The 19,180-nt window shown below is 35.1% G+C and overlaps 2 protein-coding genes across 2 annotated transcripts; one reads left to right on the forward strand and one right to left on the reverse strand.

Moving 5' to 3' along the window:
• Positions 1-5,862: 5,862 nt before the first annotated feature.
• LOC145619776 (protein trichome birefringence-like 40) lies at positions 5,863-17,520 on the reverse strand. The gene is made up of 4 exons (XM_081674471.1): positions 16,982-17,520; positions 16,678-16,852; positions 16,314-16,498; positions 5,863-6,367 (listed from the first exon to the last, which is right to left on the reverse strand). The coding sequence occupies exons 1-4, from the start codon at positions 17,518-17,520 to the stop codon at positions 5,863-5,865; spliced, it is 1,404 nt and encodes a 467-aa protein (XP_081530597.1).
• LOC145620843 (RGG repeats nuclear RNA binding protein A-like) lies at positions 9,650-12,892 on the forward strand. The gene is made up of 8 exons (XM_081675559.1): positions 9,650-9,753; positions 10,681-10,940; positions 11,032-11,148; positions 11,645-11,690; positions 12,025-12,186; positions 12,280-12,387; positions 12,486-12,554; positions 12,679-12,892. The coding sequence occupies exons 5-8, from the start codon at positions 12,037-12,039 to the stop codon at positions 12,685-12,687; spliced, it is 336 nt and encodes a 111-aa protein (XP_081531685.1). The 5' UTR covers positions 9,650-9,753; positions 10,681-10,940; positions 11,032-11,148; positions 11,645-11,690; positions 12,025-12,036; the 3' UTR covers positions 12,688-12,892.
• Positions 17,521-19,180: the final 1,660 nt, after the last annotated feature.

Consider the following 19,180-nt stretch of genomic DNA (forward strand, 5'->3'; position numbering starts at 1 on the left):
TGATCACCAATAATAGATTTGTTTGTGCATTAATATTCAACCAACATAGGTTAAACAGGTTTAGGATTAATCTAATGTTTGCATGTTAGTCAGAAAACGCACATGAATACGAGAAGAATAAAGTAGAGGCCTATTTTAGGGCGGATTCTTTCTCCTTTAGACTGGATTCGTACCCTCATCCTCGAATATCCAGTCATGGTTCCAGACCTATGGAGTTAGCGATCTCATGGATCGTGAAGGGGTGTAATCTTTACCCTGTGCACGGTTTACAAGTTCCTAAAACTTGTTAGCGACTCTTTTACTCTAGCTTTTTTCCTTTGGACGCTACCATGCTTAAGTGTATGATCACAGTGGGGTTCAAATTTGGGATGCTTAAAATATTCCCTACAGTTTTTGGCGACTCCACTAGGGAGGATTTCTATTTTAATTCCTAAAATTTATTTTGGCAATGATTTAGAATGAGTGGATGAGACTCGAAAAGTTCTAAGTATTTCATGTGTGTAATTTGATTAACATTATTGGCATAAGTATAGAAAAGGGCCATATCGGAAAGACCATCCGTAATGCATCAAAAACATAGGATTTTTACACATAGGAAATTTGGGAAATATCTTTTAACAACTAGAATCGAAATAACGCTGCGAAATACTGAAAAGTTCAAGAACAAAATGCTGCTGAGGCATGTAGGAACTAGCATTGAGAAATTGGCGATGGCCCTATCCCCTGGCGACAGCGCGCCGAGTTCTTCCAATACCGAGCCAGAAATCTACCTTCTTGTTTCGACTAGTTCTAGTACAGTTTGCTCGGTTTATTTCCTGATTGAGTCTTTCCCTCTTTTCTGAACCCATATGTGTTCTACATATGGTCATAACCCTCTGGGGATTCAGTGATTCACGCTTCATCTACCCAATCGAACACTCTTGGCAACGACGGGTACATCCGAGTTTGTGAATTCACCAAACCGTGGAAGCAAGTTTAAATTGCAAGGTGCATCCAGACACGCCAACCCTTCCAAAGGTAAGGCTTCTGCGCGATGCATCCAGACTCATAACTATGGACCCTCCTTGACTAACCCTTATCCTATAACTTTAGAGAACTAGAGCCATTGTTAGGTTGCAAACTCATTGCACCATATTGTGACAACTTGACTATTTATGCATCTCTTACTTGTGCATACTTACTATGTGATTAAACTAACCGTTTGGTTTGACTTTTGATTATAAATATGCTTATTAAAATTAATCAATGACTAAAGGACTTTGTTTAATTAATTAATTAATTAATTTGAGCTAATAAATATGTCTAAAATCGAGTCATAGTTCCTTTGAGTCAACCCAAATTTTTATTCCCGTATACTGCACAAGCGTCAACCTGTATTGACCATAACCGGAGTTCTACGAAGAACTACGAGTCATACAACTTATGGATCTGTAGCCCCGAATTTTATCTTTCATAAGCGTTGATTTTGTCCCAATTAGAGTCACAGATCAAAAGTTATGACTGAAGTACTACAGCCTGTCTAATTTAGTGCACATACGTGAAGTCTTAACTTAGTCTTTGTTCGAGTCTAGTTACATAGTCTAGTCACATGGTCATGACAAGAGTCTTAACATGCCACCTACATTCACTAATAAGCACACACTTTATGTATATGTCACCATGACCATGTCTTAGGTACATGCATGAGTTGTTTTTTCCGTCATTTGAGTTGGAGGGTCCATTCTATTTCTAATTAATCTCCATCTACATCATCTCCCAAAAATAATGCTTCATTCCCCTCATTCTACCATGATCTCTTCTAATCTGTTGCATGTTGAATAGAGCTTAAGTTAAATAAAAACTTACCCCTAACTTCCCTTTTCCGCAACGCTTGACCAAGGAGAGAAAGCGTTTAACTAAGACAACACTTTGTTAAAGTATCACTCTTTGATAGGAGAAAAAGGTTTGTAACGTACAATGTCTAGTGAAGACAAAATTTTCTTAAGTAATACCGGGGAAAACTCTTCAAGTTTAGAATATGACATTCATGAACTACAAAATACTGTTGTCATTCTTATGGGTGCGATAAAAGGACTAGAAAATTGCGTAATAGTTATCGAACAAAATTCTCATTGTCAAGACCGAAAAGATAAAAAGGAGGATCACTATTTTCCTTTCCCTCCCGTCAAGAATTTAATAAAAAAACTCGATGCTCCTATGCCGCAGGCAAGACGGACTATTGATGAATACACACCAATAGGAATGACTTATAATGAAGCTTTCAATTACCGCCAAGGCCAAGGTCTCATTCAACCTATTGGTCCAATTCCAGATCCCGTACCTGAGAGACGGTCTTCCAGTTGGGACCCAAAATCTTGTTGCTAATATCATAGAGGCCGTGGCCACACTATCGAAGAATGTTTCGCCCTCATGTATCGCGTTCAAGACCTCATTGATTCAAATCTCCTTCATGTTCCTCTGAGCAACAAGAAGACCAAGATTAGTAACAATAACAACAGTGGTCGGAAAGGAAAGAAGAACGACCATCCTTCATCTTCCGAAAACACCTACTCTAGCAACAATGTTGGTGCTTTTGACCTTAATGAAATCTTAGCCATGGACAATCAAAGACCTAAAAAGAAACTAAGGAAATAAATCAATCCTATTGGGATGATCTATGATACCGCCTTCGATCGACTCCATGCCAAGGGACTCATTACTCCCATTGGACTTATTCAAGATCCCCCCACTTGTGAAGAGACTACCTAGTTGGGAACTTGGGATCCAAATATATATTGCAAGTACCATCAAGGTAAGGGTCATACTATTGAGAGGTGTTGGAAAATAAAAGAAGTCATGCAATATCTAATTGATAATAATAAGCTTCCCATACCTCTAAATGACAAGAAGATTGAGTAATGATAAAGCACAAGATAGAGCTTCGACGACAAGATTTCGTGACCTATTTTTTTATTTCTTTTTTATTCTTCCTTTCCCCAATAAGTCTAGCATATGCACCTTTCACTTTCCTTAGATTTATTTTGTAGGCTTTTTCCTTTTTCCTTTCCATTTTTAATAAAATGAGAATTTCTTTTCTTGTACATTATCATTGCATAAAAAAAAAAAAATAATCCTTGGCTAACTAAGCACAAGGTATACTTATGATTTGAGGCACCCTTTGTAGCCATATTATATTACCTTTTACCATTCAAATACTACCTCCGGTTCGTATTATATGCAATTTTGGTGTATTATTTGTGAGATATAAAAAATTCCAAAGTTGCATATAATACGAATCAGAGGTAGTATATAATCTTTTTTTGATAAACCACTGTGAACCTTGTCTAATGATAAACCTTCAATTTTCAACCCATATCTACCTAAATCCTTGGGATGGGATGGTGTGCAATTTATGGAATTTCCAAAAGAACAAAAGGTTGAGCATTTGTTACAAAAATTTCAAAAGATTGAAATAGCAAAAGAAGCGAAAAAATGATAAAAGTGTGCAAAAGGGCAAGTGTTCCAATGTCTTTGACATGAAAATGTCTTTGATATGAACACGTCTCAGATTGCGATCTTAGTGATAGACCGTATGATCGGGATTGCCCACACCTATTAAAAAATGAAAAGCAAAAAAAAAGAGAGATAGCAAAAATATAAACAATAGAGAGAGCAAAATATAAACAATGAGAAACCTCAAGCATAAAATTACAAAGGTTCGAAAGCAATGTTGCACACCTTGGGGGCTTATCTAGGGTCTTAAGCCTTTATCCCCTTCTTCTTCAACCTTTAGCCTAACCACGTTACAACCCTTAAAAAGACCTCTTTGAGGTATACACACACTTGTGCGAGGTTCAGCTAGAGCTACGTTCGGTCTGATTCCTAACGGATAAGTAGGCAACCTCATAATGAGGTGCAGCCGTAATAAAAATGCATTCATATTTACATTCATAATTTATCATATCAAGGGATTTTCGATGCTCATGCCTATCCATTAAGAACTAGACTTGGGGGCTTGATCCCTACATTATTAGCCTACCCAGCCTAATTAAGAGTCATCATCATTTGACTCTTCTTAAAATATTTACCATACACTTAGCCTTCGTAGCTTAGACTTAGTGTCACTTTAATACACATCACAGATAAATAGACAAATAATAATCCTTTCCATAGGAACCTTTTGTCATAAAATTTTTAACACAATGTTGAAGCATGCCTTGTCATATCAAAATCACTCAACGTTGTAATAATCGTTGCATAGTAAAGTATGATGTACTTAGCCTCCGTGCTTAAGATTACCCAAAAACTTTAATTATCAAGTCATCAATCACTCAACGTTGACTGAACCCTTCGGGTCACACCCAAGTAACCAACGAGCCCACACGACGAATTAATTCAGAATGAATTAATGAGTCGATCGAGTAATAAATATTTAAACGTCGGAAATTCGAGCTTAGAGTGTCGAAACCGAGCGTCGAAAGTCGAGTAGAAAATAAACAATAAGAAGACGAGACGGAAAAACTGTAATAAATAAACAATGACCAAAATACCCCTAGCATCGGAACCCCGAGTGCTAGGGGGTATAGCCAAGCTAGAAGCCCGCACCAAGTGCGGGGCTTGCTAGCAAGCTGTGGCTAGCAGCCCGCGCCTAGTGCGTGGAGTGATAGCATGCTGCAGCTAGCAGTCCACACTAGGTGTGCGGCATGCTAGCAGCAGCCCTCGGCAGTAGCAGCCCGCACGCATGTACGTGGGTGTGCTGGCCGAGAGGGCTAGCAGCAGCCCGCACATTAAGTACGGAGCTAGCTAGCTGGGCCGATAGCAAGGCAGCAGCAAGGGGAAGCCCACTTGGGTAGCGTGGTGGGAGTTGCCAAGTGGCGCAAGGTGAGGGAGAGAGTGGGGAGCAAGTTTGGTCCCCTCTCCCCCTCTCCAAGTGGTCCTCACCAACTCCTTCATGTATGCATGACACTTGTTGATTTATTACTAGTTTGCTTAATTATTTTATTTTAGCTTTAAAATAAAATGTGAAAATCTCATAGTCCCACATTGATAGGAGAGAGTTTCATACTCTCATCATTCCCTATAAATACCCAACTTGGGGTACTGGCAATGATGCTTGAGTAGGAGTTGAATAGGGCATTGCCATTGCAAAAACCCTTGAACTCACATAATATTCGGGCTTGGTCGGGTCCTGCTAACCCCAAGACAATAGACCATAAGTCGCTGGTCGTGTTGCTGGTGGATCTTCGTCGAAGGCTGCGTAATTTCGGGGCTAGCTTTTCAAGTAAGAGCCTAATTGGCCGGGCGAAGCATGCGACAAAGGTATAATTCCTATTATATTCCACCCTTTATGTTTATTTAGTTATGCTTTTATGATTTTAATTATTGCTAGCGTGATCCTTAGCTCGGGTTTTTTCCGCGGTGAGTCGGACTCACCAAACCCCAACATAATTAATATGGTAAAAAATAATAATTACTATTATCTATTTCCATATATACATAATTAATTTTAAAAATATATATATAAAAAATTATTACACAAAAATCTCATGTACATTCCGTCTTTTTGTAGTTTTGGAGCAGATGCACCATGCGGATCGTACATCCGCTGCATGATGCACACTTTGTGAAACTAATTGTATATGTTTAAATAAAAACAATATAAATGCAAAAATTACACCATTTCTGCCATAAATGATGAAGAATATTATACCTAGAAGGACATGAGAAGGGGAGGGCAAGAGTGAGACTCTTAGTAATGTAATCCTTCAATACAAATAAAAATTGAGGTAACAAATTAAATTCTTAAATTTTAAGAATTTCTGGTAAACATTTTCAATTTAAACATCTTTAAAAAGCCAATGAAATCTTGAAAAATAAATTACGTTAGAAAGTTGGCACATTCCTTGAAGTATCAAAGAATAGTGAAGCATACAACAAGCGATTCCATGTATCAGGTAATCCAGGAAGGCACCAATGACTACAATCCGCAAAAGATGGAATCATCTTCTTATACTTTGTTGTATAAATCTTCCATTTCCAACTACTTCTATACACTGAAGGATGTGAATCAATTCTATACTCGGAAAGTTTTGTGATGTTTAAGTATTTTACTTTTGATTTGGTCATCCCTTTGATCACCTTCTCAATGACATCGATTAACGATTTCGGAAAATGGTTTATTAGGGACTCGTCCATGGTAGGTTGGGTAGCATTATAGCATCCTTTCCTTCCATTGTGTTGTGCTGAAATGCTCCTAAAGAACACAGTTGTTTTGTTCGGGTTTACGTGTTTTCTTACCCATTTTGCCCATGTTTTCATGCCTCTTTCGTATGCTTGCTCTACAGACATTGCGTCGTATAATTGTCCTTTGTATTGTATTAGATCCCACCTGCATAAATATACAGGAATTATATGATATTACTTTGTACTTTTGACATGTGATTTCTCCTCATGTTTCTCTTATCTTTACCTTTACCTTTACCTTTACCATACAAAATATACACAAGTAAAAGGTACATAGTCTATTCTACCAAGTTTATTTTCAAAATTATTGCACGTAACAATTCTAGTTTATTTGTTACCGTTGTTTCACATACATTAAATGTTTTCCTCATGAGAAGGATCTGATCTTCTAATGTTGTTTTTTGCTAACCTTATTAAAAATAAATTAATATACATTATTCATGATTAGGAATTCCCTCGTGATTGCTCCCAATGTGACATATTTTCCCTACCATTAAATTATAATAAAAAGGTATAATTATCAAATAAACTACTTATGTTAGTTTATGTATCAACCATATGGCCGAAAATCTACTTAGTGTTCAGACTTTTATAAATACTTGGAGTATAAATCTATTGGAAAAATTGAAAAGAATAATCCCACCTTTCGCCCATCTGCTCAAAATAATCCCACCTTTTTGAATGCTAGAAATAATCTCACCTTGTAACCGCATCTTCCCAAAATTAACCTTTTTCATATAATGACCCGTTGTTTGAATTGATAACCTGTTTTAAAAGGTAATTTGACACATGTTACCTTTTAATTGGGTTTGAAAATTTTAAAGAATAATTTTAAAAATTAAAGAATTACAAAAAAAAAAAAAAAAAAATAACCCTCTTCTTCTTCCTTCCCCTGCCAGAGCCCCCTCTTCCTCTCCCTCACCGGACCAGCCACCGCCCACTAGCCAGACCCAGCTTTCCGCCAGAATAACCAGACCTAGCCGGCCAGCCACCCTCCTTGATTCCTTCCCACCCAATTCACCACCACATCGTTTCTCCGGTCCTATTCCTGACTCACCCACCTCCAAGAGCTCGTTCTCGACATCATTGCTCTCATGGAGTCATGGGTCCCATCCCAACTAGCTTTTCCGAGTTGATCTCTTTAAAAGAATTGGAAATTCAGGGGAATCAACTCAGTAGCGAGTGCCTTGAGTCGACTCAGTTCCCTCAACTCCCAGTGAATTTCTTTACTCGCCCGCGTCTCCAACAACTATCTCAATCGTCTTCTTTATTCACCCGAGTAATAACGATTTGAGCGGGCTATTTTAGTTCAGAGGTGGGGTGAGGGGTGAATCACCGAATATTGACAAATTCCACCGCTGAAATGCTCGGAAAATTGAGCAACGATCCACGGGAATACAACAAAGACAAAACCTCGGATCTTGACCTTGGAGCTTGACTGAAACAAAATCAATGGTGATGGTTGGGAACGAGGAGTTCGATTCAAACCTTGTTGCTTGGTCTTCATGAGACTTGTGGGATTTGGGTGGGCGTGGCTCAGGTGGCGGGGCTGGGGTTGCATCTCAGGCGGTTAGTTTGGTGGTTATGGTGGGAAGGTGGTCAGCTCAGTAGTGGTGGCTGGTAGGTGGTCATGGTGGTTGAATGTAGGGGGTGAGGTGGAAAAAAAAATTCAAAAAAAAATTTAACCTGTAAAACAGGTTAAGGTAGAAAGGCTTGTTTTGAGGATATGAGGTGTTAAGGTGGGATTAATTATGGAATACGCAAAGATGGGATTGTTTTGAGAAGATGTGTCAAAAGTGAGATTATTCTTTTTAATTTTTCCAAATCTATTTTCAATTACACGTAGGTATACAAACTATCATGAAATTAATAACAGTCGAAAGTGTAACCATTCAAAGACAATTTTAAAATCGAAATTTAAATTGTATTGTAGGATACTCCCTCCATTTCGTTTTGACAGTTTGTTTGGAATTTTGCAAATATTCACAAAATTAAATAATAAAAATTTCTAAATCCATAACCATTATAAAAATGCAAACTTTGCTACTATTCCTTATGAATAGTGTTTTTTGGTGTTATGACATAGGTGCCCTTAAATTAAATTAAATGCCAACTTTGCCCTTGCTTAAGCCCTTTGCTTTTGCCATCTGTATTGAACAGGGCAAGTGGTCTTCCTGGCTTTTGTTGCAGTGACCGATGATATTTTCTCATTTCCTCAACTCTCCTTTCACCGACTTCCTTCGCTCTCTCTCAAAAACCTAGAGAGAGAAACCTTAGACACCAGTGATCGATGCTCTCAGATTATTAATCGAAATTCAGCAATCACCAAGCTGAATTTGAATGCTTACCAAGCTGCTCAGGTTTGTGTGTTTTCTTTATTTTTTTTTTATTTGTTTTTTTTCCTGGTTTTTAGGGTTTAGATGTTCAATTTTGCGGAGATCTGTCTAAATAAAAGATTTAATTTGATTTGTATTTGTTATTTTGAATTTATTCTCTGATTTTGCTGCTCTATATACTGAGATATGGAAGAATAACGTAAGTGTATGTAGTGTTTCCATTAGGTAGGTGACCTTCAACCGTCACCTCCATTACAACCACCGTCACAAGCACGAGTCCACTGCACCGCCACGATCCCCACCGTCACAAGCTCATGCTTAAACAAGTTAATGGTTTTTAGGGTCAAATTCGACCATGAAAAGGCTAGATCTAGACTTTTCATGGTCGAATTTGGCTTTATAATCCAAATTCGAGGTGAAATTCAAAGTTCATTCAAGGTTTGAGGTATGTTTTCGTTTTTATATTTTTTTCTTGTTTGATTTTTTCGAATTTGGTTTGATTTTTTTTTTCCCGAATTCTCATATTCGAATGTTTGATAATTTTTTTTTATTTATCTTCGTTTTGGGTTTAATTTTTGTTTCTCTTTTTTGTTGATTTTTGGGTTTTGTTTTTGTTAAATTTCAGTTTTATTTTTGTTAAATTTCAGATTTATTTTCGTTTTGATTTTTGCTAATTTTGATTTTGGGTTTGATTTTGTGGTTTGTTTTTAGTGAGTAATTTTGTGGGGTTATTGTTAATTTTGATTTAAATTTTGTATTTTGGTTTAGTTTCTGGTTGTTTGGGTTAAGATTGGCGGTGGTGGTGCGTAGGTAGAGGTGGTTTTGGGTTGGATGTTGGCAGTGGTGGTGCGTGGTTAGAGGTGGGTGTGGAAGGTTGGCAGTGGTGGTGCGTGGGTACGGTGTTAATGCAGGCTCAATTATTAGAAGATCTTTACAATACCTTTCAATATATAGTGTTTGATAAAAATTAGAATATTACAAATTTCTTTTGCTATCCTATCTTTTAATTATCCCATGCATCACACAAAATGTTGAATTTTAATATCTAATAAGATGAACATTCATATCATTCATGTATTGCGCTTTTATAGATGATGTTGCTCCTTGGATGATATGGGGCTACTATATTTCTCCTATGATGTATGGGCAACATGCTTTGGTTCTTAACGAATTTCTTGACAAAAGATGGAGCACTGTAAGTGCGCTCTCTTCCCCTCTTGAATGTTTCCCTCCCTTCTCAATTTCGATAAATTGTTAGTTATAGATATGGAGATTTTACGGAGTAGTAATTTTTTGTGCTCAACTAAATACACTATCAGAGTAGTATTAACCATGCTTTGTATCAATGCAGCCTAATATAGATCCTAGAATAAATGAACCAACTATCGGTAGAGTAATCCTTGCATCAAAAGGCTACTTTAAAGAAGAATATTGGTATTGGATTAGTATTGGTGCTCTTTTGGGGTATGCTGTTGTCTTCAACATCTTATATATCGTGGCATTAACATACTTAAATCGTAAGATCACTTGATCACACTTAATCTCTTTGTTGAAGTTCATAATTAATTTTGACAACTCTATGATTAACTGCTTAATCTTATTTGTTACTTGGTTTTCAGCATTCAATGATTCGAAAACTATAGTTCAAGATGATGATGAGACCGATAAGAACATGAAGACATCCTTAGGAAATAAGGAACATAATAAGGGAGGGAGTAGTATTGTTTGAACATAATAAGCATTACTTTGTTGAATTAGTAATAAGAGATAGGGAGATTTTACGGAGTAGTATTGTGGGTGTATTTGTGCGAAATTGCTTCATTATTATTGAGGTTCATTTGATCGATTTGTTTTTGATTTTTGGGCTTTATTTTGGTCGATTGGTTTTCGGTTTGCCTGCGTATGAATTTAGCGGATAAGCCCCCTTTTGATAGAGCTTTTGTGAGTGTTGATCAAGGTTCTTTCACTTCTTTGGTGCAAGTGTACTTTAGAAATCATTGTTTGAACAAAAATGTTTTATTAGCAAATTTTTTTTAAGCAATTGTTTAAATTCAACCAGTTCAAGATTTTTGGTTCTGTTGACAGTTTTCTCACTAGCTGATATTGGTTCTATTTGTAACAGCTACTACAGCTCGTTGCTGAAATGTTCTGGCTTTCAGTGAAGGTTTCTGGATTCGGCTTGCTGCCAGAACTGATACCTGCAAATCAAAGGATGATAAAGCATGGTTTCTTCACTGTTATCATTATTTTTCCGTTGAATACTAAGTTGTGGATTCTTATTTCCATTAAAAATGACCCGGATTTGTTGGCATGCTGAAAGATTATGAAGAATTGGCAGCAACGCTAATGAGTACAGCAGACCGTCTTGTTCACAAAACCAATGTACTGTCTTGTTTTAATTGGGATAACCTTCCATTCAATCCAGTCACCTTGTTCAGTGCTTGATCTTATGTTCTTAATTCTTTTTGTGAAGGAAAAAATTGAGTCAGCTACCGATGTTTTGAAATCAATCCTCAAACATGTGGTGGATGAAGATCAAGAGCTTACCTGGCCACCAAGAGACCCTGAAACTCTCAGTCTGATGGAACAGGCATGTCCATCTTCTTGTATACTGATTATTTTTTGTTATTTTGACACTGTGGTTATTGATATAGTATGTCTGTTGCATGTATTTTAAAACTTTGTTTTATCATATTAATTAAGTGTAGTATCTAGAGTATATTTTTTAATAGATTCATCTAGCTATTGAGATTGTAAGTAAATTAAAAATTTCTTGTTTTTTGACGATTTTAAGGGTTATTATTTGTTCTATTTATTTTCGTTTTTTGGGTTGAATTTTAGTGCCTTCTTCGATTGTGTGGTGGTTTTATTTAGGTTGAATTTGAGTGATTTATCGTTTTTTTGGGTTGATTTTTTGTGTTAGTAGCATTATTGTCTGATTTGTAACAGAATTGTTAATCTCCAGGTACAATTCTATCTCCCCTTTCTCTTTCTTGTTCTAATTGGTTCTAACCTTTTTATGAATGTTGACTGTGTGTGTGTTTTTTTTTCTCATCCTCCAGTTTCTCTGTTTCTTTCTAAAACAGGCGGAAGGAGTATGACGGAGCAAGGTTTGGTGGATTCGAGTTTGAGGTGAAGAAACTCAGATATTATTGCATCATGGTCGATTTGTGACTTTACTCATCCCACAATTACTGATTATTAAAAAAATAATGATAGTAACTAAAAGATCAGATACTAAAGTATTACAATTTACACTTCTTTATTCTGGTAAAATGTTAAATTAGATGGAAATCAGAGAAAAAATAATGTATGAAAAATGAATATAGCCATGAAATCAAATTCTCTCAAAAAAAAAAGAAAGAGGAAGAAATGAAGGTATATGTTCTGTTACCTCAGTAAGATGGCATGTTTCTATGGCTTAGATTCTAATCAATTTTCCTCTTTCACAATTACTGTCATTTAGGAAGCTGCACTCATGACTCTGGATGAATATGAAAAGCTGCTCTTAGAGAAGAGACAGGCGCTGAATTCGCAGAAGACAGAATTGAGGAAAGTGACTATTGACAAGGAATTGGAGGGAATGCAACTGATTGAGAAAAAGCCTGTTGCTATTGATGAGATATGGGTGAGAGTTTAATTCTCATTTTGATTTTCGGTATCTCTATGTGGAGACATGGAGTTCAATTTTGAGTATTTGTTATTTTACAATGTTGTGTAGAAACCTGCTAAGGACAAGCAAAAGATGAAAAATAGTCCCAAGAATCAAGCATCAGAGACTTCAAAGACAGAAGACAATGGAGAGGTTACTGAGAGTGATGTCAATCTGGTGAGTTGGGAGTTTTAATTGTTCGCGTTCAGAACTTAATAACTTGTATGACTTAATTTAGATCTTTTAAATGAACGTTGCTTAAATTTCTATTCCAGATATCTGAGGAGGAAAAGCCGCGGAAAGATGGAAGCCTTGAGAAGAAGGAAAAGAGCCGTAAATTTGTGGTATGTACAAGCTAATGAGATTGATAGTCATTTCTTTTAATTCTTCATGGTAGTTGGTCAATGAATCTTTTAACTTGCCTTCCTGAGTATCTTTAGATTCATAGTTGTTGTTTTTTTTGAGCAGGCTGTCTAGGTACATGAAATCTTCAAGTCAACTTTCCATCGTCGGAGTTCTGCTAGAAGGGGGCAAGGGCGTGGTGGACGTGGTGAGCAAGGTGGCTTCAGTGACCGCACTAACAGTGGGCCGAAAAAGAGACAGAGGGGGCTGAGGAGATAACAAAAGGGAGGACGAGAGAGGGGAGGTCTAGGAGAAAGTGAAAGAAATAAAGGCCATGAGAGAGGAGTTAATAGAAAAGAGAAAGAGAAAGAAAGATGGCCTAAGAGGAAGAAAGTAAGAGAAACAGGCCCAGAAGTGGGAGAGAAAGTTCAAAAGAGATAGCCATAGAGCAATAAGATATAAAGGGGACTAGAGACAGAGAGAAAGGGGAAGGAGGCCGAAAGAAAAAGAGAATTATAAAGAAAAGCTGGGAAAGATAAAGAAGCCGGAGGATTTGGATTGGGAGAACAAGTGCAACTTATAATTTTCAAAGCCTTTTTAAATAAGGAACAGGGACAAGATGGATTAGGAAAGAACAAAAATGAAAGTAGGAGAGAAAGAGTTTCGACCAATAAAAAAGAAGGAATGATTGAGAGGAGTAACTACAGTTTATAATTTTCAAAGCTATTAAAAAAATGAACAAGGAGACAAGGCCAAGGGAAAAGAGAGAAAGAGAGAAGGCAGGATGAAAAGAGATCAAAAGGGAGGAGAGAGATAGAGAGAGAGAGAGAGAGAGAGAGAGAGAGGAGGTCAGGAAGAGAGCGAAAGAAAATTCATTTTACACATTATAGAAAAACATTACGTTTTTTGCCAAGACAGTTACTTTTGCCCAAATTAGATTGTATATTCACTCAGGCAAAACAAATATCGAGAATAAAAAAAAAACTAAAATTCATTGTGCAACTCGAAGAAATAATATACAAATACAAAAACAGCTTTGAAGAAGTGTAGATCACACCAATTATGTAGACTAATAACAAAGAAATACATAATTTTTTCTTAAGTTTTGCATTTAATCCATTTTATATAACTTTAGCCTTTAAAATTGTATTTCCTTATTATTGTTCCTTATTATCACAATCATTTAAGATAGAGCTGTTTGAAAATTATTAAGTTACTCAATAAGAAACCATATAGCGTTTTAAAATAATATCTAAATTAATCGGTTTTTTTTTTAAAAAAAAAAATCTTTAAATTCTAACAAATTGTAGATAACTTATTAAAATTGTTTATCCATAAATATATCCCCGTACAAACTTTATCACTTCTTGTTAGTACTTGTAAATTCTTGTATCCTTGCTACGAATATCACAAAAATCGAACACAACAACGAATTTTACTAATCTTGCCGTCGGGGGCACGCGCAACGCGCGTGCTCCAACGACTAGTTATTATAAATGTATAAGATAAAACATATGTAATGCTACGGTATTTAAATTGTCTCATTAGTAAGTCCTTTAGAATATCAAATTTTATAATTTCATTAAACATAATTATGCATCACATATGTTGACGTTCAAAGTTGACATGTACTATAATCAAAACAAAAACACAATAAATGGCTTAGATGATAAATTTTTCTAGTTTCCTGAACACTAAAACAATTGAGTCAACTCTTTTCTTTCTTTGTTGATGGATTGAATTAGAACAAGCTTAACAACACTTTCTTAAGAACTACGGAGTACTGAATAAAATTTGGTTATATTTCGATAAGTGAGATTCTTATGAAATTTAAAGTACAACTTTCGAAGTACCTAACTTTATGTTGCAAATAAGTGCCCACTTGTGTCTGTCTTTAATATCTTGGACAGAATAAAATTTCTATTGCACATGATTTAGTGAAGATTCCAATTTCCAAAGACAAATCCATTTATTTGTCCTTTATTTACTGCCTTTTCTATATTTACGGACGATGTTACAACTATGTGCTACGTAATTTAAGACATATACTCCCTCCATACCCTTTTGATAATTTTTATAGGTAAATTTTAGTCTCAAAATATTCACTCCATTTGTTTTTTACAACAATCATTAATATTAATTTTTTTATATTAAAATTTCCTCAAATTTGCAACAATATATATACAAATTTAATTTTTTCATGAAAATTTTGTTTTTCCATATACTTTTATTACTTTCGCTCTACTTTTTTGTATACCCAATGTTAATTTATTTTTTTCAATGTAATTTTACTAATCTTATTTGTATTTATTAATTACTGTGAAAAATGTTCATAAAAGACTATCAAAAGAGGAGGGAGAGAGTATTAGTTATAAGCTCAAACAATGCTCCGATTTATTATACTGCACGACATTACCACATCTTCTTAAATGTTTTTGGGATTACGGAAACAGAAAAAGAAAATATAATAAAAATTTATTGTTAGCAGAGATAGCAGAGATCGAATAATATAGACTTATATAGTAGACATTACTCAGTCATAATATGCTAATTTTTTATACCAATTTATCGTCACTTTTAAATTGATATGTCATTTACTCATGTGATCGATTAATGGCATTTGGTCGAATAAGTGGGGGTGATTGTGCGGAATAAGAGAGGTTTTTAATATTTACTCAAACTTACTAGTGTTTATATTTTTATGATTTCTTAACTTTTTACGATTTTGAAGTGTTAATTTAATGTTTATTTGTAGTTCTAAGGACTAAGTATATCATTTTTCTTATATTTATCTCTAACATACTCCGTAATAATTTATTTTTCATGTAAATCATTAGTTAATTACATATGTGTACCTGTCAGATGAATCTTTTATTCAACCACGTACATTAATTAGCTTTTTCAACCATTTTTGAATTGTAGTTTTTTGGAATTATGTAGATAAAGTGTTTACTCCTACTCAATTTACCTACTCCGTATATATTACTCGGAGTGTATAAAATTGTCTTTAGGCAATTTAAGAAATATCTAAATACATTATTCTTGATAGTCAACTTTTTAGGTTGATGAATCATAAAATGATACTCTTTAGTATAAAGTTGTTCAATTTTATTTCACGATTTGAATATGAAAAAGCCAAGGCTTTCTTTTACTATAACTTTGAAAAGGCTAAGCACCAACATCATACGGAGTATTTATTGCCTCCACCTACACAATTTTTCCCACTCACATAATGACATTTGCTTATGTAAACTGAAGGCGGTGACAATTCCAAAGTTTTATTGGATTGCATAGCATGAACTAAAAATTTATGTCTTTATTAATTTTTTATCCAAATATGTTAATTTAATCCATTTACATTTATCGAGTTCTATTTGTCCTACCATAGTAGCAATATCAATTATCTCCATCTTCCTACACATCACAAGATAAAGTTACAAAATATAACAAATAGTGTTCATTATTGTAGCATTATAAATAAAGGTACGGGTGTAAATTCGAATAACTTGGTTGAGTTCAGTTAGGCTGGGTGGGGTCGAACCAATTTTATATTTTACTGATTCTAAATTGTAGTATCTATATGAGTTGAAATCTTTATTGAATATTTTGGGTTGATTCGAATCGAATTGGTCAGATCAATTTTAGTTTTAGTACCTCTGAGGCTCTGAATACTATTTATAAAACAAAGCAATATACTTATAAATTCAATGCGGCTTATAGTAAAATAAATTATGAATGTAATAAAGGTTATAGTTACATACTTTTGAAATTTTCCTTTGTGAGTCCACCAATGCCCAGAGTTGAATACCATAACATCCGCTCCTTGCCATTGCTTGAAATTGGGCGAAAGCTTATCAAGGATAAGAACTCTTTTACCACTTCTATGGTTTACATCATATTCGATTAGGAATGGACTCCAATGGAACTCGATTATCGTATTATAATCCTTCAATAACGAAACATAAATTGAATAACATGAGCATCAACCTCTAATGGACAAACCATAATACTTCCGTCTCATTTTACTTGTCTCGCTCATTTAACTAAAAATATGCAAATTATGTTAGGTAATTGAAACAAGTAAAGTATGACGGAGTTATATAAAACTATTTAATTCTTATTTACCTTTGCTTTCAGCCAATAAAATTGTGAATTTTTATTATAAACTTCAGCTCTCGAGTTAGGAACAGATGAATATATAAGGCAAGCAAGAGACTCCCACATATTTCTATTAAGTGAATCTCCAACAATTATCACCCTCTTGTTCCTAAGCTTTTCGAGCATATCTCTTCCATTAAATCTAGACAAAAAATAAAATAATAACATTAATATTCATGCATGCATTTGAAAAATAATTATAACAAGACTTCAGAAGAGTAAAATGTTACAAAATTAACCTAAAAATTTTACTAATAATTCACATACTTACAATGGTATATCACAATCGTTAGCTTCCCATCTCCACCTCTCATACTCGAAATCCGGCCTCCCGTTTTTTCGGCAACTCATTTTCTCTTCAATAAACGGACACAAATTCGAATCATAACTAGGATTCTCGTCCGGTTTGTACACCCAACGCCCTTCAAACATATTGCAACTTTTCGTACCAAAATAAGTCTTATTTGTTACGTCTTGTGTTTTATTTACAAAAATATTCGAGTTTTCGACGTAATTGATTTCAGTTGATGACTTCATCTGTACCTCTTGTGGAATTGAGCTAAAATTGTTGATGAAGCTAGCTATAGGAGGTATAAAGATAGATGGTTTTGGAGGCTCGGAAATGAAGGAAGACATGGGTGCAAAAGCTTCATCATATGAAGGAAATTGCACGGTGTTACGAGCATTGGAAAAGCTAAAACTTTGGTTGTTTTGGTTTAGAAAAATGAGGAGAAACAAACATCCAAATAAGCTTCCAATTATGTATAATTTCCATGTTTTATTGGTACTTAACTCTATAAGATTCATCATTTTTTTTTTCTATAGTTTAAAATGGGGTGGTTTGTAGATTTATATAGTAGGCAAAGTATATATTAGGTGAAGAAGGTATATATGTACGAGTCAGTCAAGGGACTGTATTTATATACTAATTATTAAAGTAGAAGAGTTAAAACTAATGTTGACGAAATATCGTCTACTAATTATCTACTTGTCATTATGAAGATGCTTGAATAGCCAAGAAGTAGATGGTAAGACATATACACTGACAAGTTTTGTCATTAAGAATACATATTATATTATTCGGAATTGGAAGCTTGAATTCTTCGAAGTTAAAGCATTTTTGAAAATTACCAAGTCAACGAGTTAGCTTGCTTTGAAGATATGATCCAAATTGTAATTTACAATTGATTTTATATTATACTTTCTACGTCTCATAACAAATGTTCATTATTCAATTATAAAAATTAATTTAAGAATATAACCGAAAAAAACAACGATTTTATTATTAGCAGATTCAAGCTCAATATCATTCTCCATGAAACAAGTAATCATCTTTCCCCCTTTTCACATAGGTGCAATATTCCTTTAATAATAATTATACCACGATCAATGGATTAATGTGATCGTGTAACATTTTAAACTTTTTTTTTTTTTTTTTTTTTTTTTTTTTTTTTTTTTTTTTTGTGAAGCCAAAAAAACAAACTAAAAGGAAAAGAACATAAAATGAAACAACTAACTACTAAACAAACTAAAACAAGAAACAACTACTCATTATTAGCCCGAACTTGTCTTGGGAAAACCACTCCGCGCAAGTCCTCCAATAAAACGGTTCGAAGATCCACCAGGATCGCCTCAAAAATCACCAAAATCTGTTTCGAGAGAACTCCATAATTAGTTAACCAATCCGCAGCCCGATTAGCTTCTCTGAAACAGTGCTCGATGATGACTTCCCAACCACTTCTTTTGATTAGGGACTTACACTTCCGGATAAGATGAATAAAAGGAAAGTTGGTGGGAGTAGGATCCACCAACATACAGACCACAACCTGAGAGTCTACCCTTAGCATAATATTTCGGTGACCTCCATTCCAGGCAATGGCAAGGCCCCGGAGCACATCTAATAACTCAAGTCTAGTACAAGTACAAGAGCCACACTTCATTACGTAAGCTTCGAAGATCTCACCTCCTGGACCCCGAATGATACCACCAGCTTGCTCCAGCAGGACTTGGATTGCCCTTTGCATCCCCTTCAGTGTGAAGGCAAACCCACCCCAAAGGAGGAGCATCCCACCTAACAAATATCTCAGTTTTCCTTCTCTTAGTCGATCTGCTCAGTCTATTGGTGAGATCCCTTTCATATGCTATCCCCTAACCGAACCAAAATAAATGCTGCTTGACCCAAAGGAATTTCACATTCACGATTAAAACTCTTTTCGTTCCTCCACCTTCAAAGCCACGAACACAAAACAGAGGAAATTAGGGGCCAATCTTCACAATTAATCTCCCTCTTGTAATTAATATTGTACAGGGTCCATTCTTGTAAACTAAAATGTTGCTACCCCTCAAATCGACCACCAAGTATACCCCACACAACCTTTGAAGCAGGACAAAACCGCAGTATATGCTCTATATTTTCTTCAACATGGCTACACATCAAGCAACGAGGGTCCTAGGTCAAGTGTCTTAAAAA

This window comes from Chenopodium album, chromosome 27 (genome assembly GCF_948465745.1).
Source record: "Chenopodium album chromosome 27, dcCheAlbu1.1, whole genome shotgun sequence".
NCBI lineage: Eukaryota > Viridiplantae > Streptophyta > Magnoliopsida > Caryophyllales > Amaranthaceae > Chenopodium > Chenopodium album.

What these genes read in the sequence shown, in the direction of transcription:
- LOC145620843 (XM_081675559.1), top strand. Translation starts at nt 12,037, where the DNA reads ATGACTCTGGATGAATATGAAAAGCTGCTCTTAGAGAAGAGACAGGCG. An exon ending in TTGCTATTGATGAGATATGG is followed by an intron (nt 12,187 to 12,279) that starts GTGAGAGTTTAA and finishes AATGTTGTGTAG; the next exon opens with AAACCTGCTAAGGACAAGCA. An exon ending in CTGAGAGTGATGTCAATCTG is followed by an intron (nt 12,388 to 12,485) that starts GTGAGTTGGGAG and finishes TTTCTATTCCAG; the next exon opens with ATATCTGAGGAGGAAAAGCC.
- LOC145619776 (XM_081674471.1), bottom strand. Translation starts at nt 17,520, where the DNA reads ATGATGAATCTTATAGAGTTAAGTACCAATAAAACATGGAAATTATAC. An exon ending in AACGATTGTGATATACCATT is followed by an intron (nt 16,853 to 16,981) that starts GTAAGTATGTGA and finishes TTTTTTGTCTAG; the next exon opens with ATTTAATGGAAGAGATATGC. An exon ending in CACAAAGGAAAATTTCAAAA is followed by an intron (nt 6,368 to 16,313) that starts GTATGTAACTAT and finishes ATATTTATGCAG; the next exon opens with GTGGGATCTAATACAATACA.